The following is a 27,194-nucleotide window of genomic DNA, read 5'->3' as shown; positions in this document are numbered from 1 at the left end:
TAACAATTAAATGTCAGGGCATTTTAATGTAGTTTGTCAATTTGGAGCCACTCACATCATATCATACAAGCATCTCACATGTTTTAATATGTCCAAAGACTAGTTAATAGTGAAAGTAAAATGAATGTAGTTGAGTATATTTGCCTTTGAAATGTAGTGGCGGATGTGTGAAGTAGCATAAAATGGAAATATTCAAGTAAAGTACAATTATGTCCAGGTAGAAGTTAGTAACAGTAGTTGGGGCGTGGAGTACTATATCAGAAAATAATATAGAACATTTAAAAAAACATCACTTTTAATTCGATGTTCACACAGTGGATTCATGTTCCGCTCATATTTACCTCACATCACGACATGACAAATAAAATAACATGGAGAGAAATCAGGGTTGCACGTGAAGATGTAAAAATGTACCATCTGTAAGGATTTATTAAAAACAAGGATGGTTTCAGTGATTGTCAAATACTGATTGTAGTGACAGTGGAACAATATTTTCAAACTTTCACCCCTGTTTTCATTTCAACCACCCACAGAAAAGCCCTTGTAGAAAAAACTAAAAAATATATAGACAGCACACAGACAGTCCGAGCTGCAGAGCGATCACAGCTCCTGCTTATCGCTGTCAGAATCTTTTTCGGAGTCTTTTTTGGCGGCAGCTTTCACTGTCTTTTTGACCGCCGGTTTGGCGTCCTTTTTGACCGCCGGCTTGGCTTGTGTTTTAACTGGTTTTCCATCTTTTTTGGCGGCAGGTTTGCTTGCCGTCTTGGTCTTTGCTTTGTCTCCAGCTTTGGCCTTCGCTTTAGGAGCAGCTTTGGCCTTGGTGTCTGTTTTAGTTGTGACCGGTTTCGTCTCTGTTTTGTCCGTTTCAGAGTCAGCTGGTGCGTCCGGTCCCTTCTCCGTTGGTTTATCGTCTGATTTTGTTTCCACGAAACCTTGGTCAGCAGAAAACTGTGCAGCGGGGGCTGGGGTTGCCTGCTGGGGCTCGGGGGTCTCGCTCACCTCCTTTTGCATGAACTCAGCATTAACAGGTGTAGAAAACATCCTCAGCATTTCCTCCGCTTGGATTCTCTCCTACAGGACAGAAACAATAGATATTTGAGAGGTAATTCAATTAGCCAATCAAGAATCATGTAGAATGTGTAAACAAGAATCAGACAAAAACCACATTTTTAGTGCATTATATTTTAAGATTTCCTATGTCATAATCATATATTCAAGTTTTAATTATACGTAAAGTTAAAACAAAGACCAACGTTGAGGCGTCTTTTTATTATTACGTCCCAGGATGGTGGGCTTTTAATTAAGTTGTATTTATTATACGTCTTTAAATTCTTATTGTATTCCTTTTCTATCTTTTTCTTATTTTATTAATACATTTGTATTCCTGTTTTATTCAGTACTGTGTTTATTTACTTTTGTTGGTATTACGTGTTTTTATATCAATTACAAACGTATGTGTAACTTGTTATTATTACATGGGAAGAAGTATAATTTGTGTCTTTGGCATCACTTTCTGTTTTGTGTATGAAAATTGCTATATAAATAAAGTTTGATTTGATTTGACAATCCAATCAGGCCTTTTTCTTCTGTGAAGCTATGGCGCTCTCTAGTGGCCAACTGAACACATGCTGCTGGTAAAAACTACAACTGCACATTTATTCCCAGTTATGCTGTTGCTGGTCCAGATATGGTCCTCACCTTCTCCTGGTGAGCTGGATCCAGAGTGAACCACAGCGCCACGGCACACCTCTGACCCTTGGTGACGGCTCGGACACCGTGGGGGTTCTCCTTCCCCGCCCCGAAGCCCACCACCCGGCCGCACTGCGGACGCACCTCCGCCTGGAGAAGACCGGAAAACATAGATTTGAAAATAGAGAAGATGCAACATTTAATAGCAGAGAAGAGTTATAAAATAATGTGTAAAGGAAAAAGGTTTATGGAAGGACAAACTGAGTATTTACCGTGACTGTTTTCGCATCCAACTCGGTGAAAATGAAATCTCCTCCCTCAAAGTCGCCGTTTAGATAAAGGATGGCACTGCAGACCAAAACATTAGGAATTCAGGGTGGTCTGGCTGAAGTCTAGACTCTGTATTGTAGCTTTGTGTGTGTGTGCGTGTGCGTGTGCGTGTGCGTGTGCGTGTGCGTGTGTGTGTGTGCGTGTGTGTGTGTGTGCTCACCTGAAGTCCCTATGTGTGTATGCAGGAGGTTCCTTCACACACTCGTTGAGCTCAGAGACCAGCAGACAGTTGTCCACATGGACAGCGTGACTGAGGTCCTCTCGCTCCTCCTGCTTCTCTGATAAACAACAGAGCATATAGACCCTTTTAGACCACTATAACACATCTCAAGTGCAACATCTACACACTCCTGTACAGTTTGTGGGAGTATGTAGCATCAAAATGTATGTTGTGATCCACCAGTAAACACAGAGAAGAACGACGAGGCCCCGGTGTTGGACTCACCAGCGATGGCGGAGCGACACACCAGATGAGAGTAGGAGAAGTAGAGCGGAGCGTCCAGACCGAAGTACGACTCCAACGTCATCTTCACCCTCTCGCTGACGTCGAAGAACAGCCGAGCGCTCTTCAGAGGCACCGCCCCCTCCTGACCCAGCTGTAGGGGTGGAAACATTTAGTTATTTAAGCAAATCTACAACGATCTAAACAACACAGGTCTTCATGTAGCAGCTATTTGTCCACAAACTAAAAACTGAGGAACCTTTTGGCGCATCTTACACAGGTATTAAGTCCATTGTGTCCAGGCAAGAATTTGGTTTGTTTGGCCTATTTTCTCTTGTTAAAAAAAGACAAATTTCAACCTCTGCTTCACTTGTCTACCAGAAAATACCAGACCAAAGGCATTTTCAACTGCTCAAATGAACTCAACTATACATATACTGTAATATAATAATGATATACTACTCAAATATAATGATCAAATGACTCTGAACAAAACGTAATACCAATAATATTATGATCAAAACAGCATAAAATAAATGTTAAGTAATACAAAATGAATATATCCAACACTCCAACAATTATAATTCATTAGGTTCAAGGTTCAAGGCCTTTTATTAGTCATACGTACATAGCTAGTTTGACTAATAAAGTGTAGTTATGACGATGAAAATCTTAGGTCACAGGTCACATTGTATGTACTATGACGACTGACCTTCACAGCCTTCAGCACAGTGACTCCCTGGAACATCTCACCGGGGGAGTGAGGGGAGGGGTTCCCCCTGTTGCCGTCTCCTTTCAGAGCAGCCGTCTGGAAAATACACAAAACATCAACACACTGACGTGATGGACAGACACACACACTGATATGATGGACAGACACACACACTGACATGATGGACAGACACACACACTGACATGATGGACAGACACACACACTGACATGATGGACAGACACACACACTGACATGATGGACAGACACACACACTGACATGATGGACAAACACACTGACATGATGGACAGACACACACACTGACATGATGGACAGACACACACACTGACATGATGGACAGACACACACACTGACATGATGGACAGACACACACACTGATATGATGGACAGACACACACACTGATATGATGGACAGACACACACACTGACATGATGGACAGACACACACACTGACATGATGGACAGACACACACACTGACATGATGGACAGACACACACACACTGACATGATGGACAGACACACACACTGACATGATGGACAGACACACACACACACTGACATGATGGACAGACACACACACTGACATGATGGACAGACACACACTGACATGATGGACAGACACACACTGACATGATGGACAGACACACACACTGACATGATGGACAGACACACACTGACATGATGGACAGACACACACTGACATGATGGACAGACACACACACTGACATGATGGACAGACACACACTGACATGATGGACAGACACACACACTGACATGATGGACAGACACACACTGACATGATGGACAGACACACACTGACATGATGGACAGACACACACACTGACATGATGGACAGACACACACTGACATCATGGGCAGACACACACACTGACATGATGGACAGACACACACACTGACATGATGGACAGACACACACTGACATGATGGACAGACACACACACTGACATGATGGACAGACACACACTGACATGATGGACAGACACACACTGACATGACATGATGGACAGACACACACACTGACATGATGGACAGACACACACTGACATGATGGACAGACACACACACTGACATGATGGACAGACACACACACTGACATGATGGACAGACACACACACTGACATGATGGACAGACACACACTGACATGATGGACAGACACACACACTGACATGATGGACAGACACACACACTGATATGATGGACAGACACACACACTGATATGATGGACAGACACACACACTGACATGATGGACAGACACACACACTGACATGATGGACAGACACACACACTGATATGATGGACAGACACACACACTGACATGATGGACAGACACACACTGACATGATGGACAGACACACACACTGATATGATGGACAGACACACACACTGACATGATGGACAGACACACACACTGACATGATGGACAGACACACACACTGATATGATGGACAGACACACACACTGACATGATGGACAGACACACACTGACATGATGGACAGACACACACACTGACATGATGGACAGACACACACACTGACATGATGGACAGACACACACACTGACATGATGGACAGACACACACTGACATGATGGACAGACACACACTGACATGATGGACAGACACACACACTGATATGATGGACAGACACACACACTGCCATGATGGACAGACACACACACTGACATGATGGACAGACACACACACTGACATGATGGACAGACATACACTGACATGATGGACAGACACACACACTGCCATGATGGACAGACACACACACTGACATGATGGACAGACACACACACTGCCATGATGGACAGACACACACACTGACATGATGGACAGACACACACACTGACATGATGGACAGACACACACACTGCCATGATGGACAGACACACACACTGACATGATGGACAGACACACACACTGACATGATGGACAGACACACACACTGACTTGATGGACAGACATACACTGACATGATGGACAGACATACACTGACATGATGGACAGACACACACACTGACTTGATGGACAGACATACACTGACATGATGGACAGACATACACTGACATGATGGACAGACACACACTGACATGATGGACAGACACACACTGACATGATGGACAGACACACACACTGATATGATGGACAGACACACACACTGCCATGATGGACAGACACACACACTGACATGATGGACAGACACACACACTGACATGATGGACAGACATACACTGACATGATGGACAGACACACACACTGCCATGATGGACAGACACACACACTGATATGATGGACAGACACACACTGACATGATGGACAGACACACACACTGCCATGATGGACAGACACACACACTGACATGATGGACAGACACACACACTGACATGATGGACAGACACACACACTGCCATGATGGACAGACACACACACTGACATGATGGACAGACACACACACTGCCATGATGGACAGACACACACACTGACATGATGGACAGACACACACACTGACATGATGGACAGACACACACACTGACATGATGGACAGACACAGTCTTGCCTGCTCCTGCAGTCTTTTTTTTTTTCTTTTTTTAGTAATAGCTTGTATTTTTGTTAAATTCTTATATCCTCCTCCCCAATTTTACACTGCGTTTGGGTCCTGCCTTCCTTAACCTCCCTGTGACCGTTCTGTTGTTATTGATGCCTATAAATATAGCTAAAACCCAGCTGACATTAAGAACTAACTCCAGTTTTAGTGACTTCATGTTATATTTTAATTGTCAGGAAAATACTGAAACTGTTTGTTTATTAAAAATCAGAACTGACATAACTTCAAAAGCACTTTGTTTATTGATTGTATTATGTGTACGTTTATGAATTGTATGTATTGATAGTAATGTGGTATTGTATATTACTACAAGACTTAGTTGAATACTCAATAAAGTTTGTTTCTGTGGCATTATGGGTAAACTCATTAAGTTGTGAGTAACCTCCGTCCTGCAGTAACTCACGTTGGAGAGGTGGTGCAGCTCCCTGCACTCGTCCTCACTGATCACGCCGTCCAGCAGCACGCGCTCAGAGCCGTTCAGCTGCTGGGACGTCATGGTGACCTTGACGTTATCAAACAACGGAGCGCCAACTACAGGAGGAAATCACACGATCAACGAGAGACAAAGTTAGACGGTCAAAGACTGAACCTTTGACTTTTCTCAGGTACTGACTACTGTCAAACTACTTGCACATAACTGCTCTGATATTCACAAAATGTTTTAAATTGGCTTTCACTAGAGTGCCCACCTCGATGTCGGGTCATTTTGAATAATATGCGCTGCTTCTATAACTAAAGAATTTCCCAAGTTGGGATCAATAAAGTATATATCTATCTATCAATAATATAATAAAATGTATATAGAGAACTGGATACAGCGTTGGAGGCCAGGATCCCGTTCATTCTTATTAAAATGGCAGATACATCCAAAATGGCCTGACTCTTGAGAGCAAAGGTACCCATATCGGGGCCTATAGAGCGTGTGCACTTGAGTTTTGCTTAAGCACCGCATCCAAAACGCAGCGTCTCGGCCAATCTCGGCTCACGTCAAATGAATGGAGAGAGACCATACTTCAGGATTCAGTTTTTTGCCCATCTTACAATTTTCAGACCGTATCAAGTGTGTGTTTACTGGGTAGCAGAGGTGGGACCAAGTCATTGTTTTGCAAGTCCGAGTCAAGTCTCAAGTCTTTGCGCTCAAGTCTGAGTCAAGTCTCAAGTCTTTGCGCTCAAGTCCAAGTCAAGTCTCAAGTCAGGATGGGAAAGTTCAAGTCAAGTCCAAGTCCTAAACTTTGACAAAACAAGTCTTAAACAAGTCATTATGTGCTTTTCACCAAATGTAATGACATCGATCAACAGAATAATACTTAATAATCAAACTGCTCTTTATTAGTCACATTCATAATGTAATAATCAATCTTCTCTCTGCTGGTAAAGTAACGTGTTTTTCTTCTATTATAAGAGGGATCAGTAAGGTAAGGCTACCGTGACGGTTTGATTCAGAAGGAGTTTAATGTATAAGATCCCTGATGTTGAGGTAACCAGAATGTTTATTTCCACTGTGTACATGTTATAAGGGACCCACAACCTATCTTTATGCAGGGATAATGTGCAGCGAGGCGTCTCTATGGGGAAAAGAACACCTGAATCTAGATCCCTCTGCAGGTGGTACTTTAACTATATTTTGATGCTAATACTTTTCTACTTTTACTTGAGTAACATTTTGAATGCAGGACTTTTTATTGTAACCGAGTATTCCTACACTCAGTTACTTTTACTCAAGTACAAGATCTGAACTTCTCCCACCTCTGGCAATAAATCCTGAGTGGTTACCAAAACAAAACCCTGCTCTGAAGGTTATTTTCATTTTACAAATCCTGCACTCAGCTTTGCTTTCTCCAATATCATTGAAATGCAGCCAGATGCTACTTATTTTTTCGGTTTTCGCTAATTTCTTGACTTTTCCCAACGCGCTTGCATTTAAATCCGTCTCCCCGTCTCCCCGTGGCTCTGTAGCTGGCCTGTACCACTACACTTGCTGTCTTTGGAGCGTCTGCCCCCCACCCTTCTTTCACATAATGGTATGATCCTAGTGTGTCCTCACATATGATTGGCCGCATGGTGGCTCAGCAAAATAAAGTCCCGCCCCTGCCTGCATGGATTCACAGCAAGAGTTGGAGCGGCTGAAGATTCTGCTCTCCCCGACGCGAGTCTGCTCTTCTAACGGCAGCTCGCGATCGGCGTGTTGGAGACCTCTGAATTAAATTATCAAGTCACCTCAAGTCAGAAGGCTCAAGTCCAAGTCAAGTCCCGAGTCATTGGTGTTCAACTCCAAGTCGAGTCGCAAGTGTTTTGTGATTTTGTCAAGTCGAGTCCAAAGTCATCAAATTGGTGACTCGAGTCTGACTCGAGTCCAAGTCATGTGACTTGAGTCCACACCTCTGCTGGGTAGTCAATTTAGTCCAGACGTGTCTTTCCCAATGTAAGTCAATGAGCAAAAGTATTTTTAGGCCCAACAACATCACAGACTGACACTGAGTTGTAGTAGCCTACCACGTTTTGGCAACTAGGAAAATGTGCTTCAATGTTTGGCACTCTTCCTGGGGGCTTGGTTTTTACTGTATTTTAAGAGAACTTTAACATTGTCAGCAGCAGATCAGAAATATTCTAATTTTATAATAACCCCATGTCAAACGTTAAAGGGGAACACCTCTTTTTTACAATTTACATGTATCACATTAACAGTTTGATTACATATGAAATAATACAGACTAGGCATGGAATAAATGCACCATCATCTCAATAACTAGTACTAGGGGAAAGTCTTACCTTCGTGCGGCGGTATTATGATGGCCATTTCTGAGGTATCCTTCTTCTTCTCCTCAACCATAGTCTCAATCTCCTTCATCAGGTTTCCTATTTCCTCTGTGATCCTCGCGGCAGTCTCTTTTTCTGCTCTGACACACACAGGTGGAAACACAGAAGCCATTACAAACATTTTCACGATAACGGTGTTCTTTTCCAGCACAAATAAGTGTCTGTGTCTTGGGTCTTACTTCTGCTTGTCTCTCAGTTTCTTGGGCATGACTTCTGCAGGAGTCCATGTGTCCTGCAGACAGAACGAGAGTAAAGTCAGATAGCGTCCTGCATGAAACCACAGCATCAAAGATAAATGATTTATTCACTCACCGGATCTACAAATGCGATTCCAAAGGCTTCATATCCAAAGTAGAGCAACTCTTTCTCCAGTATGGACTGCTGCATGTACAGCTGCACCACCTGGAGGTCACACAAGTCATCACATCTGTTTTTAAAGCACAGTCTGCAAAATATCCATAAGAAATCGTGTTTAATCAAATGTTTAAAGACAGCCAAGCTTTGACTGACGGTTTGGACCAGACACAGGACTTCGGAGCTCCTTCAAATCCTTATGTAACAGCACATGTTACTTTACCACAAGGACACAGGTCTGATTTCTACCTCGGGACTTTGGTTGCTTGTCATACCCATCTCTCTACGACATTTCCAGTCCATCTGTTGATTGTCAGATTAAGGCTAAAATGGAGTTGTCCCATTCGAATAAGTCTAGCTAAGGGTTGAGGTCCACATTTGTGCCAAATTTGTAGAAATCCTGGAAATCCGGGATAACGTATTCACAAGAATGGGACTAACGTGAGGTCAAAGTGACCTTTAACCCTTGTGTTGTGTTCGAAAGCTGTTACCGTTCATGGTGTTCGCGGGTACATTTTGACCCATGATTTATTTCAGTCCAAAACACACAATTTTTTTTTACTATCATCCAATATTGTTTTAACTACATCATAACTAACTTATTATGCATTCATAACCGTACAATCCTGTTGTAATTGTATTGTATGGCCCCAAAACACATTACACCACATATTGCACATGTGCATGTTCAGGTCCAAGTGTTAGTGTACATACAGACCACGTACATGTTGCGAACATTTATTGTTACAGTGGATGAAGGGGATGGGGGTGGGGGTGGGTACTGGGGTGTCTAAAATCAAAGATGAATCTTGATTGGGCCAAATTTGACCCCGAGTCACCCAAAACAATTCTGCTGGGTCTTCCCAGAACCGAACACCAAATTATACACTTTTTTTTTTAGAGACCTTCAGACTTGTCTAAAATTGTGAAAATCTGTTTTGTAGTGTTTATATATCTGTTGTGGAGGATATCATGAAGCCTTGTTCCGATAAAAAAAAACTAGAGCGTAGTTATTATATCATTTTAACTTGAAACGGGTCACGGGAGACCCGAACACAACATAAGGGTTAACCTCTAAAATCAAATCACTCTGTACTTCAGTCTAAGTGGATGTTTGTGCCAAAATGTACGAGATTCGCTTCAAGCATTCCTGATAGGAGATCAGGGTTTGCAAGAATTGAACGAACAGACAGCCATTATTGTTTTTAATTATTGTTTTATTATTTTACTCCCATTGTGTTATTTTATATTGTATGTATTCCCTGTACAGCACTTTGGTCAAGTGAGGTTGTTTTAAATGTGCTATATAAATAAATGAAGATTGAGATTGAGATTGATTATTAACCGATTACTTTGGCCTCGACTGTCGCAGGGACTTAGACATTATATTTTGGGGCCTTTGTTTCACTTTATATAATTGTATTGCTCCTCAGGGTTAGGGTTAGAAATGTCATCGCTTCATAGGCGTCACACATGTCCTTCTTTGGTGACGTGCCCTGTCTGTGTGGGTAGTAATAGCCCTTTTTATATTATGAGACTCAGATTGGGTTACATCTTTCTTCACATAAAACCCTGGTATTGATCAGCAACTCTATTAAGCCGCTCTAAATGCTGTAATAATGAAAATTGAGAGCATGGGGCAGTTAAACTCTAACTCATTGTGTCTTTAAAAAGCACCATCACTGGCTTTATGTCTCTTTAGTACCCTTCAGTACATTTGGAGGCAATTTCACTCTCATCTCATGTCGTGTGGGCTCATTTAATGACAACCATTATGGACTACGCCGAAAATAACTGCACTCACAATGTGATTTGGACTGTCTGAAACACAGTGTGAGGGAGATGGACTGTACCTGTCGGGCTGATATGGGTTCCGCCTTGCCGTCTCCCAACACAGCAGAGTAATAAGCCAGGTTCTGCTTCATCACCGTGTCCTCAGGGTTGAACAACAGGAAGGTCTTAGCGCACTCTATGGCCTTCTCGTACTTCTCACCTGGAGAGAGGATACAAGAGGAAGAGGGGTTAGGTTTTAAAACTGTTATTCTACACTACAGATATGCTCTCTGAATAAAGGGGTCCTAGTGGGTTTTCCAATGCGCTTTTACCCTGATGATTACCTACCTACTTCCACCTTCTTTCTTGTTCAAATGCGAGATGCTGATTGGTTGTTATGGTCATTTCTTTGCTTGGTGCAATGACAGTAACGTTAAAAGGGCTCACTAGTTTGATTGATATTGAAGAGGCATGTATAGCATATAGTTTTAACAAAGATGAAGGCGAAAAAACCGTTTGTCAATACAATAAAGACAAATGCAGCCAAAGGGTCTCTGACATAATTAACAACAATAATCTCTTGCCATATGCTTAATCAAAGAAAACCTCTGCAGATGTAGGGTTTAATCCCACTTGTATTACAGTGAAGGACATTCGATAAAGACAGTTTCCTCAGTACAAGACTACAATTCTGCTGGACCTTACAATCGATGTGTTGGACTCACTGTTGTAGTAGGAGAACTGCAGGTAGTTGAAATGCGCCGCCAGGAAGTCCTCAAAGGGTTTGAGTTTTCCAGCCGTCGAGGCCAGCTCTACAGCACAGTTCTGCTTACAGTTCAGCACCTGCATGTAGTGGTCTGACACACACACACACACACACACACACACACACACACACACACACACACACACACACACACACACACACACACACACACACACACACACACACACACACACTCACACACACACACACACATTATTTTCAACCTTCAATTCATCTTAACTGCCCCATAACCAGGCTCCTGGCTTTGAGGGTTACTTTAAAACGTATCTCGTTACAATTACTAGATACCTGTAAAAAATGTTATCACTAACCAAATGTAAGTATCACAATATAAAAGTAATGTAATCTGATTACTTGTATTACGTGTAATCTGTTACTCTTTAAGCCTGCTCATCACACAGGGATTGACAGTCTCACCTGTCATGGTCTGGAACAGGTCTGCACTGTACTCCATGTAGTTGTATCCGTCGTAGTTGTACGTCCCCTCGCACAGCACTCTGCACTCCTTATCGGCAGTGAAGTACTCGTCTACGGCCACCTCGAAGTGATCCGCCGCCAGGCCGAAAGAGTCGTCGCTGTAGTAACTCTTCCCCAGCAGGAACTGGGCCTGAGGGGACAGGAAGTGGATTATGGTCAATACAGAGGGGAGGCTGTGTAACAGTTCTATTGCTACGACATATAAAAGTGTATTTTCTTATGTAATAATAACAAAGTGCACAGCAGGTTATTAAAGGGGCCCTAATTTGCTTTTAGGGGGTTTTCCCTTTCCTGTAGTGTGTGATTTAGGTTTTTAGTGCATGTAGATGGTCTGCAAAGCCTAAAATCCCTGTGTTCCCTCCAGAGGGAGTTTCTCTTTCTGATATCAATATTGGGTCAATATTGTAGGATTGACAATGTATGCATCTACTAATTGTTCACAAACAATATGAAATGTCTTATGAATAATAATGAGTAATCTGGACATAATGACCGGGTAAAAACATTACAGCTTGAACAGTGAGTTCAGAAAATGACATCACTTCACTGTAATGTAGCCTTTAAAACCAGAAATAAAAATACATGTATGCGATGTTACGAACATTTAGGATGATATCTAGATGCAAATCACAAAATGTATATAATATCAATGTATTACCCAGCTGTACTTTCATGTCCAATATGTTTCACATTCCTTTACAGCTTTGATCCCATAGCCCAAAATAATGTATAGATAACTATCTATTTCCTTCAGACCTACTTTCACAAAAACGTCTTTCTTCACTCCTACTCAAAAGTCTATGGTTAAAAAAAAATAAAGTTGGCCTGAAGCAGCAACCACAGCCATGCGACAGTAGAAATAAGGACCATGACCACATGTTACTGAAATATACCAAACCAATAATTACAGAAATGTGAGCAGCATGAATAAACATTACAACCAGTCCATAAGCCTGCTCTTGAGGCCTTACTCTCCTCAGAGAAGGTGTTGGTTCAGTTTGTCCTCACCATATGTGGTCTGGCCTCCAGGTCTTTGAAGTCCTCCTGCGTGACTCCGGCCATCATCTTGTAATACTCCAGGTTCTGTTTCATCTCCACGTGATCCGGGTTCGCCACGAAGAACGTGTGAGCAGCTGCCACTGCTTTATCCAGCTTATTGATCTGAAAGAAATAAGTGTTTTTGGGTGGAATATTCCTTTAAGTACTGCTTTGGTTATATTGACCTCCAACTACGCCATGCTGGAATTGTAAACACATATTTCCTTTTATATATAAATCACAGCAACCACGCCTCATGGCTGTCATTTCAAAGGTCTGTCATTTAAAACCAACAGTGAAGAAGCATTGTTAGCTCAGTGACCAGTACACTGCAATCAACTTTGAGATGGTAAACAGGAGGTTTCACTACCATGTTATTATCAGAGTTTTGAAAGTTAAATCTAGCTTGGTCGAAAAACCAACTATATTACTGAACCTGAAACATGGAGTTCTTATTTTGAGTTTCCTTTTACTAAATGTGGACCTAAATAAGTAGGGGGAATACATTTTGGTGACTTTTTAAGTTTTAATGACACACTGGTTGTGTTTGAGATCTGCCCCTTTAAAAATAATTTCACCATCTCTTTTGGGTATGTTGCTGCTTTCATGTTTTGTATGAGAATAGTATTTTTGCCTTAATACAGCAGAGCTTCCTTTGACAAAAACATTGTATTTTAGTAACAAGACGACTAGCATTCACTTGAAGGTATAGTCAAATGTGCCAACAAAGCATTATTAAACACTCGTTTTCTTCTTTGGTAATTATGATTTTACCAGGAGCATTTGAAAGCAACACGTCAGGCCTTTTAAAAACCGCTGGATCCCAAAAAGCTACGTCCTAACGTCAGACTGCTCAGACTCCACCTTAAGACGTGGCATGGAGTCTTGGTTTGGGGGGGAAGGGGGTATTTAAAGTGTCCAACTCTAAGCTCTAAATCAAAGCTTACATTAAAAGTCAAACTATTGTTTTTACTGTGTTCTCGGCATGCATATGTATGGGCTTCCACTGGGAAGCATGTCACTTTATATCCGTTATGTGTGATGCATTTGCACTGATTGCAGCTCCACACGCAGCTCTGTCGCTCAGATCCTCACCTTAAAGTAGGCGACCTGCAGGTAGTTATAGGGGGTTCTTTTGGTGAACTCCAGCTCCACGTCTGCAGTCACCAGATGCATAGTACGAGACCCCAATTTCTCACTCTCGCAAGAATGCACACAGTCAGCCCGTTTCAGGATTTTCTGGAAGAAGCCCAGATCGTCCACAGATCCGGCCCCGGGGATTGCACCTCCGGATCCGGACAGGGAGTCACCAAACACGGTCTGGTTTGCGCAGTTGATCCGACACTGCGCCTTCACCCTGCGGAGCGTCGCTTTGTTGCGCAGCGCCTTCTCCATGTTCAGGATGACCGTCAGCCAGTCCCCCTTATTGTAGGCATCCACCGCGGTGTCGAATAGGAAGTCATAAGGCTCCAGGACCAGGTGGCTGATCGGGCCGGAGTCCGAGGCGCACAGGGGGATAAAGACGCAGAGGAATAGCGATGCGTAACGGGGATCCATGGCGGTGAAGGGACCGGGCTCTGCAACGGGACAGCAGCCGGGAGAAGAGAGAGGACAGCCGGCAGAGAGGAGGGGAAACTTTGCTCCACTGGAGAAACTTTCTGGGGGCGGGGTTTGAGAAGTTGAGCCCCCCACCACCACCACCACCACCCCTCATCCCCCAAACAAACAACTAGGGTAGGACTCATGCAGAAAAGTAGGCTTTCAATAGTTAAATTCAATTACAATTAAAAGTCCTGATGTGAAAATGTCACTAGAGTAGAAGTACAGAAGAAGGACTATTATCAGGTAGGCTACGTTACATAAGAAAAGTAAAAGTAACTCAGTTTGCAAAATGGCTCTTTTCACAGTATTACTTCTGAATTATTTTACAATAAAATATTACTTTTATGTTTTTATCACCCACAAAAACATTTAAACTCCTTCAATGCTGTTTGTGAGCACATTTTACATACTTTAAAAAAAGAAAAATACTGCCTACATCAGTAGAACAGAACTGCCTCACATAATTTAAGCATAATGTGTTCGCAGTAACTAGAGAGAGAGAGAGAGAGAGTGAGTGAGTGAGTGAGTGAGTGAGTGAGTGAGTGAGTGAGTGAGTGAGTGAGTGTGTGTGTGTGTGTGTGTGTGTGTGTGTGTGTGTGTGTGTGTGTGTGTGTGTGTGTGTGTGTGTGTGTGTGTGTGTGTGTGTGTGTGTGTGTGTGTTGTTCCCAAAAAAGGGTGAATGGATAGTTATTGCCAAGTGTACAAATAGTGTGATATCTATTTTTACTAGTAAAGTATCTCAATATTCCCCCCACCGCTACACCAGGACAATATTGCACACCCTGTCGTAATCCACAAATGAAATACATATAACTATCTACTATATATCTACTACGTTCTACAAATATAACTTGTGTAATTTGAGTGCACGCAAAGGATCATGGGGGAAACCATGTGAAGCAAATAGCAGTAAACCCAAGACAACAAGAGTGAAGGCCTTATGTAGAGAACATCCTTTTAATACGTTATTTGATGCAAGGTGTGAAGTTGTAGATCAAACAAATGTAACACAGCGACTGTTTTAGGCAATTTTACGCCGATAGATCGATATCTGCTTGTTTGGTTTTTCAACAGTGACGTATCTTCTCTTATTTTAGATGTTCTGTGGCGAGGCTGGGCTGGTTTTGATATTCCTGAAGATAAATTAAAGTAAAATGATGATATATTATACAAAATAGCACAACATTTGATATAATTTTGATCCACACATGTAGGATATTTTAAAATAGGAATTTATAATAGTGAAAGAACTAAAAGAAAGATTTGAATTTGAAGCATTTTGTTCAGGCATACATTTGGACTACCATAAAAGGCAAAAAAGGGGCGGATATTTAGGACCCCGTGAAGCCTCCGGTGTTTTTGGTCAAATATTAGTTGGTTACAAAACCTACATGTGAAAAGAGAAGAGATATCTTATAAAACACTCAACAGAGGAGTTTGTTGTATACACTGTAAGAAGACAACATCATGGACAGGACGGTCAGCCTCCCCAACCAGCCCAACAAAACCATCACAGGTAACACATACTTACTGAGTGAATTTAAACCTCATTACAAACCTCTCAAACGTGTTTAAAGTGCAGAACAGCTGCTACCAGTGGTGTAAAGTAGCTAAGTAGATTTGCTCAAGTACTGTTCAATTGTATTTTACATTGCATGCTTTTCAGATGTGTATTCGGAGGTAAATCATGTACTAATCCTTACAATTATTCAACAGCTTTAGTGACCTATCACAACATGCATCTCTTATTGTTTAACTACTCTCTAAGTCACAAAAGAGTCAACTTATTTAAATATCATACAACAAGTCAATCATAACTGTGTTTGTCTACAACAGTAAAATGCTACTTCATGCAACAATATTATCTAGAAATGTCACATATATATATATATATATATATATATACATAATTATATATACACAAAGGCAATGTTTCTGTTTAATGATAGTGTTGTCACTCTATAGCACGTTCTCTCGTTCTTATACAAACACAGTCTACAAGGTGCAACCTACACGTTTTTTGTCCACCAGCAAATCCTGATTGTTCACTTTTTAGCAGCCACTCAATAGTATAGATTCATCTCAGCACATTACTATGTATTAGTGATTGTAGAACAGCTGTTGTTATGCACTGTAGCTTCTGTCAGTGACATAAACAGTAGTAGTCAGCACGTGCCTATGATACAGAAGTTGTACTACAGTAGGATCAGAAATAACCTTCCTTCTGATGATTCAGTGATACGCTTTATAATCAGGGTTGGGGTCTAATAGATGTCATTAATGGGATTATGTAATCAGGAAACAACAAAAGGTGACTGCATTCCCTTACAGTTACATACAAAAAAATCTGATTACTGTTATCTGTAAACTGTACTGTTCTGTAGGATAATAGTGTGCATCTATACTTCTAACCCTAACCCTAAAGTAACCCTCACCAGTCCCCACCCTGATTGTGATGTAACTGTGCTCCTGTGTTTTGCAGTGACTCTGGTGGAGAGCAGCAGCGCTCCCTGTGGGCTGGAGCTGGTCAGTTCCTATCAGACTCACCGGGTGGGAGACCCCATGGACCTGGTGGCTCTCGCAACAACAGTACAGAGGGTATGTCAGAGATGTATTTAAATGATACACAGCAAGTAACACCTCTTGTTGTGGATATGAACAGTCCTGAAAATATTTGTTGAACTTGTTTTCAGGGCGATGATTTCATCAAAGCCAACGCCTGCAACAAACTGACAGTCATTGCCGACCAGATTAGATATTTACAGGAACAGGCGAGGAAGGTAAGCAGAGAAAACTCCATTATAATGGGTTTTGTGTATAAATATGGTACGGACACACAAATGATGCAGTTGTGCTTTTTTTAATGCATCTTTAAATGTGAAAAAATTGTGGACAAATAAAGGGGAATAAACAAATCTGATCAATGTGGAAATATATAGTCTAACAAAATAAGATAAGATTTATTTTGGCACTCCTAGTACTTAAACTGAGCAAGTGTTGAACCAAACATGGATTTCTGGCGATATCTGTTGTAGTGGTCAAGCTCATGTGATAAAAAAGCAAGCACAAATGTGTTTTGAAATGTTACAAATTGTCTTCAATATTTCACTGATCCTGATGTCACTGTACAAAAACAGTACATCTGCAAAAGGGACACAAGTACAAAGAAAAACATGTATGAAAAAATGTCAGATAACTAGCTGTCTTTCGGTCCAGTCCCAATATATTTGTCCTTGTGTTTCCAGGTTTTAGAAGATGCTAAAAGAGATGCGGACCTCCACCATGCTGCCTGTAACATTGTGAAAAAGCCCGGCAACATGTATTACCTCTACGAGAGAACCTCCGGACAGAAGTACTTCTCCATCATCTCTCCTAAGGTCTGCGTCACACTGATACTTCAATAGATTCACCAGCTTCTTTTAGTCTTATGAGGTCACCCTGCAGTACACAGAGTGTTACCAAACTCCCACAGAGAGGACAAACTGTGAATGGCTCCCCAAACACCAGGAAGTCTGTCTGTAACGCTGACATTTTGAGGAGTTTGGTGTTCAAAGTTCATGTACCTGATAGTGAGCAGGCGGCGAAAACACAGGCAGCTTACGTTGGATTTGACTGGTTTCAGTTTTATCTGCATTTTTCAGGTAACATGAGGTTTCCAGCAGTCATGGACTTTATGGAATGCCAGTGAGCTAAACCAAGACAACAGATGCTTTTTTAACATTTAACAAGTTGTATATGTAATAATAAGAAACCAGAGGAAAATGTGAAAATAAAACAAAGGTTTCAGGCAGGGAGTTTTGTTTGTCTCGACTTCTGACTAAGCAGCATACTTTCTTTGTCTCCTCTGAAGGAATGGGGTCCGACTTGCCCTCACCAATTTGTCGGTGCTTTCAAGCTGCAGCACGACATGTCCTGGACGCCGGTGGACCAGGTGGAGAAGAGGGACGCAGAGTTCGCCATCATGGACAAACTCCTGAGCCAGCAGACATCCCTACCGCCTCACACAGAGCCCAACTTCAAGGGCCTCTGTGAATAAAGGACTGGAACTTTTTAAAGGACACACGGACGATGCTAACTTCTTAATGGAAATACCTGTGAACAGGCTTGGATTGAACTCCCTTATATCAGTCTTTCTGTTACCTTCACACACTGATTTAAGTCCCGATGCATTACTACAACTTGTTTGACCTGCATTAATTGCTGAACCAGTTGCGACCTCAGGGATGTATTTTTTCCGAAATATGAAATTGGGCTACACTGACAGGCCTGTGCATGAACTCTGTTATCAAATAAAGTTGTAAAGGGGACATATTCTGCTGATGTTCAGGTGTATATCAGTATGTAGTGTCTCTACTTTAAAGAGTCCTCTCCTGCTGATGTTCAGGTGTATATCAGTATGTAGTGTCTCTACTTTAAAGAGTCCTCTCCTGCTGATGTTCAGGTGTGTATCAGTATGTAGTGTCTCTCCTGGGACATATCTTCATGCTTTAATGTTCAAAAAGCTCTTTATTTCTCTCATACTGCCTGTGCTGCAGCACCTCTTTTCACCCTCTGTCTGAAACCAGAGCCCAGTCTTCTCTGATTGGTTACCTGTTGTGATTGGTCAACCACTTAGAGATGTCCTGCCCCTTAGCCTATCACGTACAATGTGTTGGAGCGCTAGCCAATCGGAGCGGTATTGTGACATAGTTATGTCATTATGTTCCGGATGAACGGCAGATAAAGTAATCAACTATTAGAGACATTAGCCGCTTCCTTATTTTATATTACATTAAAGCAGGTTATCTTAGTTTTTCGCTGACAAAACAAGACATAAAAAGACATTGCCTTGGACTTCAAGAAACTCTGATGATAATTATTCACTATTTTGTCCAAACGTTTAATCTGGATAATAAATCTGTAGATTAAGCCGCAAGAGGAATACGATTCAAACACAGGATATCAATTACATAAACATTATACTGCAGGTTCGTCCATGGAGTTTTGTGCAATAATGCCTGCTTTATTGTGGATGGCGTTCATTCATAGAGGGACACATGACTTCTGTTAAGTGATTCCCTGAGCGACCCATCAAGACAATTATCTATTTTATGTTGTTTATAGACGGCAACCACTCACAGTTGTTAAGTAAATAAAATACACATTTTCTTTATTCAAGATCAAGACAATAAAAGTGCAATCATTTTTATTTTAAATCATCTGTCTACAGCAATGTTATTACAAAGCACAATTGGGAGTTATTAAAGCGCTGACCAAAATGTGATGATTTGGTTAAAAATCAGCTTATTTAAAAAATGATATAAAATCAAGCTAGTAAGCAGTCAGGTGTGTGTGTCTTCCTGTGAGGACGTGAGAGTCAGCAGATAAGAGTTGATGTGTGGCAGCAGCTGCCAGTTATCTGTGGCCACGTTAAAGTGCACGGTTTCCTCCGAGCGGATCCTCATCAGCAGGTGAGACTGCGGCGGGAGGAAGAAGAGAACTTTGATCTCCTCTTTATCCGACTGATCTGATACGAGGTAGGGGAGGAAGTGTTTCTCCACCAGGGTCTTCAGAGCCTCCTCCTGCAGCTGGCAGCAGAACAGACTGGTAGCACCTCCTGTTGGCTCCTCACGGCTCATTTCATCCCACAAACCATCGAACAAGCTCAATCTGCCGCCTCGTCCCCAGGCTTCGGGGGCGGGAAGAGGCAGGAAGGTCTGCTGGAAAGCTACGTGGACGTCCGGTAGATCTGTGAGCCAGGAAAGGCCGTCCTGGGTGGTGAAGATGGCGCTGGCGTGGAGGGAGGTTGGTTGGGGTCGTCTGGGTTTCAGCCTAAGCTTTACGCTGGGCGGCAGCCTCTCTCTGAACACACACGGGACGCTGATGTCTCCCAGCGGCTCGTAGTGGTCGTCCGTGAGGCTGAAGTGGAGGCGGATGCTGAAGAGCTGATCGAAACACGAGTCGGCACTTTCGCTGTGAGTCAGCTGGTAGTTGAGAGGGATTTCTGAGGCGAAGCCAGGGACGTCAAACTGGGCTCTGTACTGTTCAAGTGCTGCGGACGCTTCCTCGGGGTTATCCTCATTTTGGTTTAGTCCACATGTTTCAGTTTGTGGCTCCTCCACCAGCTTTAGGATAATTTTCTTCGCCCGGTGGACCGTCAGCAAGCTGGTCAACCCTTCGCTTTCCGCCACGATGCAGGAAAACGTTCGTTTCTTCGCCTGGCCGCCTCCCTCGCCGTATCCCTGCGACAAAACCCCGGCCAGCTTGTCCTTTGACAGCGTGGTCAGCAGGGTGTAGTAGAGGCGGGCGTGATCCCGGATGTCCGTGTCTCCGTAGCGACAGGCGAGATGCTGAAGGACGTCGGCCAGCGGGATGAGCAGCGCGTCGAGGCCGGGGTGGACCAGGAGGCGGCGGCAAACCCCGAGGAGGAAGTTCCCGAGGCGCCAGTCGCCTTTCACGCACAGAGACGAGGAAGTGATGATGTGGGACAGGAAGTTGACGGTGCTTTGCTGCTTGATTTCTCCTTCCTCCGCCACTCTTGCTAACATCTTGAGGTGCCAGCGCAAGTCTTTTGAGGTGAGTTCGGCGTCAGTGATGGCTCCTTGAAGGGCCTTCAAAAACTCCGTCGCCCAGTTGGACTCGGACAGCTGCTCCTGGATGTGGTCGGCTAAATTGATGAAGTGCGGCGCCAGGTGGGTGTGACGAAGGTAGAGCGAACACAGTTCTTCCATCAGGCTGTGGGAGACGCGCTCCACGTGGAAGAAGTAGGAGAGGAAGAGGAAGGCGCCTCTGAAGAAGGTGACCACGATCTCCCGGCTGCCTCCATTATCCACGATTCGCAGCAGTGAGGTCAGGTGATCATAGAGGTAACCCAACCCCCTCCCCTCTTCTTCCTCTTCATCCTCTTCCTCCAGGTAGACCAGACACAGCAGGTGGAGGCGGGCTAACAAGGTGGCGCTGTCGTTGAACACGGTAGGCACTAGGACCGAGGCGAGCCGCGGGGTCAGCAGCACGGGGAGTGCGTCGTCGCCGCACCCGATTGGCCGGTTCTCGGGGAAGCTCAGGATGCAGTCAATGTAGAAGAGCTTCTCGGGGGGGCTCAGCAGCGGGTGCTGGGAGAGAACCACGAGTCTCTGGAGCAGGAAGGCTTCGTCTTCGGCGCTGAACAGACTGTCTGTGAACGCACTCTTCATCAGCAGGGTGGAGTGGAAGAGGCACACCTGAGGGGAGAGACATCAATTATTATCATGCCAAAACATAAAGCTGATTTTTATTTGATGAAAACTAAAATAGTTTAAAGGGGCCCTATTGTGCTCATATCAGGTTCATATTTGTATTTTGTTCCTCTACTGTGACATGTCTCCATGCTTTAATGTTCAAAAAGCTCTTTTCTCATACTGCCTGTGCTGCAGCACCTCTTTTCACCCTCTGTCTGAAACCAGAGCCCAGTCTGATCTGATTGGCAGCTAGGTGATGTCCCACCCTTCAGCCTATCAAAAACAATGTGTTTGAGCGCTTGCCAATAGAAGCCTGAGTGTTACGTAGAGATGTCACTATGTTCTGGAAGTAAACAAAGGAATCCAATGGAGGTGTTTGAGGCGAGCGTGTAGGAGAGAAACTCCCAATGGAGGCAAACCAGGGATTTTAGCCTTTGCAGACCATTGACATGCACAAAAAAAACAATAGAACACACTACTGGAAAAGGATAACCAAAAAAAGCAGAATAGAGCCTCTTTAAAGACCTAAACTCAACAAATGCTTGTATACAGAAACAAGAATCAGAGAAAACAATTCTACACAAACCTCACTGGTGCCCAGCAGTCTCAGCAGCTGAGCTCTGAACACAGCAGGAGAGACACCAGGAACCATGGCAACCACCTCGGTCAGCCGGTGCAGCAGAGCGGCCTGACTGAGAGGCGTGAGGAGGTACGACTCCTCCAGGAGGGAGGACAGCACCGCCCGCAGCTCCTTACAGTCGGGCCCCGTCTGCAGGGTCGGCACGGAGCCCATGGGACCCCGGATGAGAGAAGACAGAACTGCCGAGTCATCTTTATTGTTCATTAGATCCAGCTCCGCCTCCCATGCTACCGATGTGTTTCCTCCCAGAAGAGCTTTGAGATGCTCGGCTCCGGCTCCGGTTTCCTGGGTCAACTGACAGAGATGGCAAAAGTACACACATCCTTTACTCAAGTAGAAGTACAGATACTCGTGTTTAAAAATACTCTGGTAAAAGTAGAAGTACTGACTAAACTTCTTTACTCAAGTAAAAGTAAAGAAGTATGGGCTTTGAAATGTACTTAAGTAGAAAGTACCCATAACTAGCAGCTGTTTTAAAGAGTACCTGACCTCCCTTTATATTAATAGAACAATAATGTCATTGTTAGCTAATGAATGTTTCCATGCTGAACAACGGCAACATGACAACGTTTTCATTGGTCCCTCTTCTTTAGAGAAGACCAGGAAATGATGGATACACGGATCGTGTTCAAATCAATAGGCACGCAATGACTCTAAATAATAATGATCACGCCACCAAACACACATTCAAACTAAAGGAACCAGCCTGTTTGGAAAATGTAACAAGTAGAAAGTACAGGTATTTGTGTTCAAAATGTAAGAAGTAGAAAGTACAGGTATTTCTGTTCAAAATGTAAGAAGTAAAAGTAAAAAGTCATCAAAAAAATAAGTAGTGGAGTAAAGTACTGATACCAGAAAAATGAACTTAAGTACAGTAACAAAGTATTTGTACTCCACTACTTCCCACCTGATAAACAGCGTTCCTTAACACCAGGGTGTGGAGCCCAGCGTAGGCCTGGTGGAGCCGGGACGTTTCCCTCTGCCTCAGCCCACCTAAGAGCTCCAGTCGCTGGGAGAGGAGACCCGGAGAACAGGCCTCCATCTCCCGGAGACAATCACAAGCTGTGGCCCGCAGAGCAACGTCTCCGTGGAGGTCATTGGTGTCCTGGGATATCTGGAGGAGCAGGTCCAGGAAGTCTTGGGACGCTCGGGAGCGGTTGTTTACGCAGGAAGTGCAGACCAGGACGGAGGTGAGGGCCAGGAGGAGGTGGCAGCGAAACTGGATCGACTTGGGAGGACACTGGTTGAAGACGGACATGAGCTCCAGGGCCGTCTCCTCACCCAGCGAGTCCGAGAGACACAGCAGAGACGGGGACTCGCAGAGCGGGGCCAACAGGAGGACCTGAGGGGAGGAGGTTCAGAGATTAAAAGGTTTTATCGGCATATTCAAGTTTCAAGGCTTTATTGTCATATGCACAGTAGATACAGTGTAGTTATGGCAAAGAAAAGTCCAAAGCTCCTCCAACAATGCAACGCAATAAGACATAAAACACATACAAAAATAATGGTACTTGTGGGTGATCTGTCTCCACTTTTTAAAAGCGGGTAGCTGGCTAACCCTAACCCTCCTCCACATGAACTTTTTCATTTCTCAAAATAACAAACATTAATCCTAGGGGTTAGGGTTAAGGTTGTTTAGATAAAAATAAAAGTGGCGACAGATAACCCACAAGTACCAAAATAATAATTAAATATTGTACAGTGAAATCAAATCAAATATTATTTACTGTAGTCGTAAATAAATAGATTGTAAGATGTTTTTTTATGTAATGTAAGGGAATACAGTTAGTTTCTTGTATACTGATTACACAATCCCTTAAAAGGTCCCCTATTATTCTGTTTCTCATCAATATATTATAGGTCTCAGATATATACAAAACATGTCTCTGAAGTGTTTGTCTGAAACACCAAACAGATCATTGCAGCATCCCATAATCCCCTCTGTTTCAGCCCTGTTTCAAAAGTGCTGATTCTCTGTCTGTTACTTTAGATGAAAATAAGGAGCCCCTCCCCACGCCCCTCTGAGAGATATTTGGTTAGAAAGAACTAAGGATGCTCCGATCGATCAGCCGCCGATATTCACTCTTAATAGTGTGATTGGTGCTCTCTATAAAAGGCCGATCGGGAGAGCCGATCAGATGACGTAAAATACATGACACTTTTCTCTGTGCGCGGCAAAACAAGCTCGCCAAAATGGCTTCACCAGTCTGGCAGTATTTTAAGGTGTCCGAAAAAGACAGAAAAATAGCGGTATGCAACGTGTGTGAAGCAGAAATCCTGCAGCTCCACCCGCTGTGACGGACCGGTGAGCGGAGCAAAACACACACTAATGGCGCGTTTCCACTACAGCGCGGAGCACGGTTTAAGAGGGCTGTGACGTCAGCGGCCCGTCTTTGGTTGCGTTTCCACTTGGCCTAGTACCGGCCGGCGGGTCCTAATTCACAGTTTTTCTGGCCTCATAAAATCGCGGATCTAGGGCCAGAGACAACGAGGCTGAGTCGGGCTGAGTATGCTAAACTAGAGAGAGCATCGCTGGCAAGGGGGCTACAACTACAACAAGATGGACATATTTGACCATGATTTAATTGTAATACACGTTTCAAAATGATGCCGAAGTAACAACATACTGATACCGGTTAGTAAAAACCATGAATTAATGCTTTGTCAAGTCTGCAGACAGACGGCAGGCGAAAAACCTTTTAAAATGCGTGTGTTCTAAATGGAGATTGGCTAAGCTAACGCAGTATATGCTCCGACCGTCCACACTCACAACAACGGCCTATACAGACATAAATAAAGCAGCGACTGTATTCACCATGACACAGGCAGTCTGTGGTTTGTACTTGTTTAACTTTTGTCTAGTTTCTGAACATATATGAGGAGCTGTGAGCTCTGAGTGCTAACAGCTAACGGCTGTGTTGTTTTTGTGTTTCTCATTGAAGATGACGTCACGGCTCCGCCTACACTGCGTTACTATAGATACTACCCCAGTTCCTAAACTGTAATGGAAATGCGCCATAAAGTGAGCCAGTCCTAACGAGGCCTAGCCATACCGAGCGAGGCCGTGTAGTGGAAACGCGCCATAAGAGTTAGACCTAACACACTTAGCTATTTTATCTACCTCTGGAACAACTAAACTAGTTATAAATATATTTATTCTTCACTGTCGGGTCACTCATTACTGGATCAGTGAGCTGCATGATACGATACTGACAGGCTGTCAGGAGAGAGAGAGAAAGGGGGAGAGAGAGAGAGAGAGGGAGAGAGAGAGACGGAGAGAGAGAGAGAGAGAGGAGAGAGAGAGAGAGAGAGAGGGAGAGAGAGAGAGAGAGGAGGAGAGAGGAGGGAGAGAGAGAGAGAGAGAGGAGAGAGAGAGAGGAGAGAGAGAGAGAGAGGAGAGAGAGAGAGAGAGATGAGGGAGAGAGAGAGAGGGTTGGGGGGGGGAGATGAGAGAGAGAGGGAGAGAGAGCGCTTCCGCTCATTTCTCCTGTGTTATTATCCAAAGTTAATGTAAACTTGAATAATGTACTTAATTTGAATGTAATACTTATGTTGGTTGTTGTTTGTGGAAACGCATAATTTATTTAAAAATGAGTCAGAACTTTTCGATCCGTTACGATTATAAACTGAAGCAATATAAAAATGAGCCCCATTAACTGAGTTTTAAACATCACTTTAAATGGAAGATCCCCATAGCCCCCACCCACCCTGTGATCGGATCGGCCGATTCTGGGCAATCGGCCCCAAAAACCCTGATCGGAGCATCCCTAAAAAGAACACAATGGTGCTCTAGGAGGAGATTCAGGGGGGCTAATGGTTACACAAGCCAAACAAATCGTTATGACATCATAAAGTGGCCAAAATCTGATCAGCTCATTTTCAGACAGGTTTTTATATAAATGGATCAGGACAAAAAGTGAGAGAATCTTTTTTCCTGAAACTTTCAGAATCTCTTTACAAAGAGGGGACACATGTTTATGTAGAAAAGACATCAACAAGTGGATTTTGCATAATAGGTGACCTTTAACATGTTACCCGTTTCTGTCTATCCCACTGTTTGTTTACCTTGAGGCTGTAAGTGGCTCTGTCATCCCGGAGCTCCCGGAGCAGCTCAGCGAGGAAACCCTCCGCTGTTGTCCCGGAGAGGAACCGAGACGGGCTGCGGGAGAAAGAGAGGATCCTCTGGGTCCAGATCTCAGACATGGCGCTCAGATGCAACACCTCGGAGATGTTTCTAAACTAGTCATTGCATTACAAACTTTCTAATGAAACACTAAAATCTCATGACTGACATCCAGAGGGGAGAGGTTCCGTGTTGTGTCATGTGATCATTTAACAGTCATAGTGTAACGTCAGCGCCCACTGCTGCTTCGGAGTGTGCAGCGCAAAAGCGATAAATAAATAATAATAAAATAGTAAATAAATAATAGCGAATAAAATAGTAAATGAATAATGTGAAATAAAAAAGTAAATAAATAGTAAAAAGGTTAATAAATGATATTAAATAAAATAGTATTTAAATAGTAGCAAAGAAAAAAAGAATTCACAAAGTAAATAAGTGTAAATTAAATAGTAATTAATTAATAAATACAAAAAACATTAAAAAATAAAATAATAATAATAATAAAATAATAATATAATACATTATACAGTCATAAAAACTAATCTTGAAAAAAATCAAAA

At 43.1% G+C, this 27,194-nt stretch overlaps 3 protein-coding genes across 3 annotated transcripts; 1 reads left to right on the top strand and 2 right to left on the bottom strand.

The window, feature by feature from the left end:
* Positions 1–277: 277 nt before the first annotated feature.
* On the bottom strand, positions 278–14,760 carry p3h1 (prolyl 3-hydroxylase 1). Its single transcript, XM_034122024.1, has 15 exons — positions 14,169–14,760; positions 13,044–13,196; positions 11,976–12,165; positions 11,497–11,628; positions 10,852–10,991; positions 8,957–9,046; positions 8,824–8,876; positions 8,597–8,724; positions 6,231–6,358; positions 3,174–3,269; positions 2,465–2,615; positions 2,180–2,297; positions 1,962–2,037; positions 1,699–1,839; positions 278–1,071 (listed from the first exon to the last, which is right to left on the bottom strand). Exons 1-15 carry the CDS (start codon positions 14,628–14,630, stop codon positions 601–603), a joined length of 2,529 nt encoding a protein of 842 aa, XP_033977915.1. The 5' UTR covers positions 14,631–14,760; the 3' UTR covers positions 278–600.
* Positions 14,761–16,000: 1,240 nt separating this feature from the next.
* On the top strand, positions 16,001–18,982 carry cunh1orf50 (chromosome unknown C1orf50 homolog). The gene is made up of 5 exons (XM_034121775.1): positions 16,001–16,191; positions 17,158–17,273; positions 17,369–17,455; positions 17,921–18,052; positions 18,526–18,982. The coding sequence occupies exons 1-5, from the start codon at positions 16,143–16,145 to the stop codon at positions 18,709–18,711; spliced, it is 570 nt and encodes a 189-aa protein (XP_033977666.1). The 5' UTR covers positions 16,001–16,142; the 3' UTR covers positions 18,712–18,982.
* Positions 18,983–19,653: 671 nt separating this feature from the next.
* Positions 19,654–26,829, bottom strand: ap5b1 (adaptor related protein complex 5 subunit beta 1). The gene is made up of 4 exons (XM_034121896.1): positions 26,577–26,829; positions 23,419–23,853; positions 22,458–22,805; positions 19,654–21,874 (listed from the first exon to the last, which is right to left on the bottom strand). Exons 1-4 carry the CDS (start codon positions 26,712–26,714, stop codon positions 19,997–19,999), a joined length of 2,799 nt encoding a protein of 932 aa, XP_033977787.1. The 5' UTR covers positions 26,715–26,829; the 3' UTR covers positions 19,654–19,996.
* Positions 26,830–27,194: the final 365 nt, after the last annotated feature.

This window comes from Trematomus bernacchii, unplaced genomic scaffold (genome assembly GCF_902827165.1).
Source record: "Trematomus bernacchii unplaced genomic scaffold, fTreBer1.1, whole genome shotgun sequence".
In the NCBI taxonomy this organism is placed as follows: domain Eukaryota; kingdom Metazoa; phylum Chordata; class Actinopteri; order Perciformes; family Nototheniidae; genus Trematomus; species Trematomus bernacchii.
The sequence above is the reverse complement of the archived record's forward strand: the minus strand, read 5'-3'. Positions and strand labels throughout refer to the sequence as shown.

What these genes read in the sequence shown, in the direction of transcription:
- ap5b1 (XM_034121896.1), bottom strand. Translation starts at nt 26,714, where the DNA reads ATGTCTGAGATCTGGACCCAGAGGATCCTCTCTTTCTCCCGCAGCCCG. An exon ending in TAAGGAACGCTGTTTATCAG is followed by an intron (nt 22,806 to 23,418) that starts GTGGGAAGTAGT and finishes CATCTCTGTCAG; the next exon opens with TTGACCCAGGAAACCGGAGC. An exon ending in GACTGCTGGGCACCAGTGAG is followed by an intron (nt 21,875 to 22,457) that starts GTTTGTGTAGAA and finishes CTCTCCCCTCAG; the next exon opens with GTGTGCCTCTTCCACTCCAC.
- p3h1 (XM_034122024.1), bottom strand. Translation starts at nt 14,630, where the DNA reads ATGGATCCCCGTTACGCATCGCTATTCCTCTGCGTCTTTATCCCCCTG. An exon ending in AGCTGCACCACCTCTCCAAC is followed by an intron (nt 3,270 to 6,230) that starts GTGAGTTACTGC and finishes TGTATTTTCCAG; the next exon opens with ACGGCTGCTCTGAAAGGAGA. An exon ending in TACACACATAGGGACTTCAG is followed by an intron (nt 2,038 to 2,179) that starts GTGAGCACACAC and finishes TTTGGTCTGCAG; the next exon opens with TGCCATCCTTTATCTAAACG.
- cunh1orf50 (XM_034121775.1), top strand. Translation starts at nt 16,143, where the DNA reads ATGGACAGGACGGTCAGCCTCCCCAACCAGCCCAACAAAACCATCACA. An exon ending in TCGCAACAACAGTACAGAGG is followed by an intron (nt 17,274 to 17,368) that starts GTATGTCAGAGA and finishes ACTTGTTTTCAG; the next exon opens with GGCGATGATTTCATCAAAGC. An exon ending in TACAGGAACAGGCGAGGAAG is followed by an intron (nt 17,456 to 17,920) that starts GTAAGCAGAGAA and finishes TTGTGTTTCCAG; the next exon opens with GTTTTAGAAGATGCTAAAAG.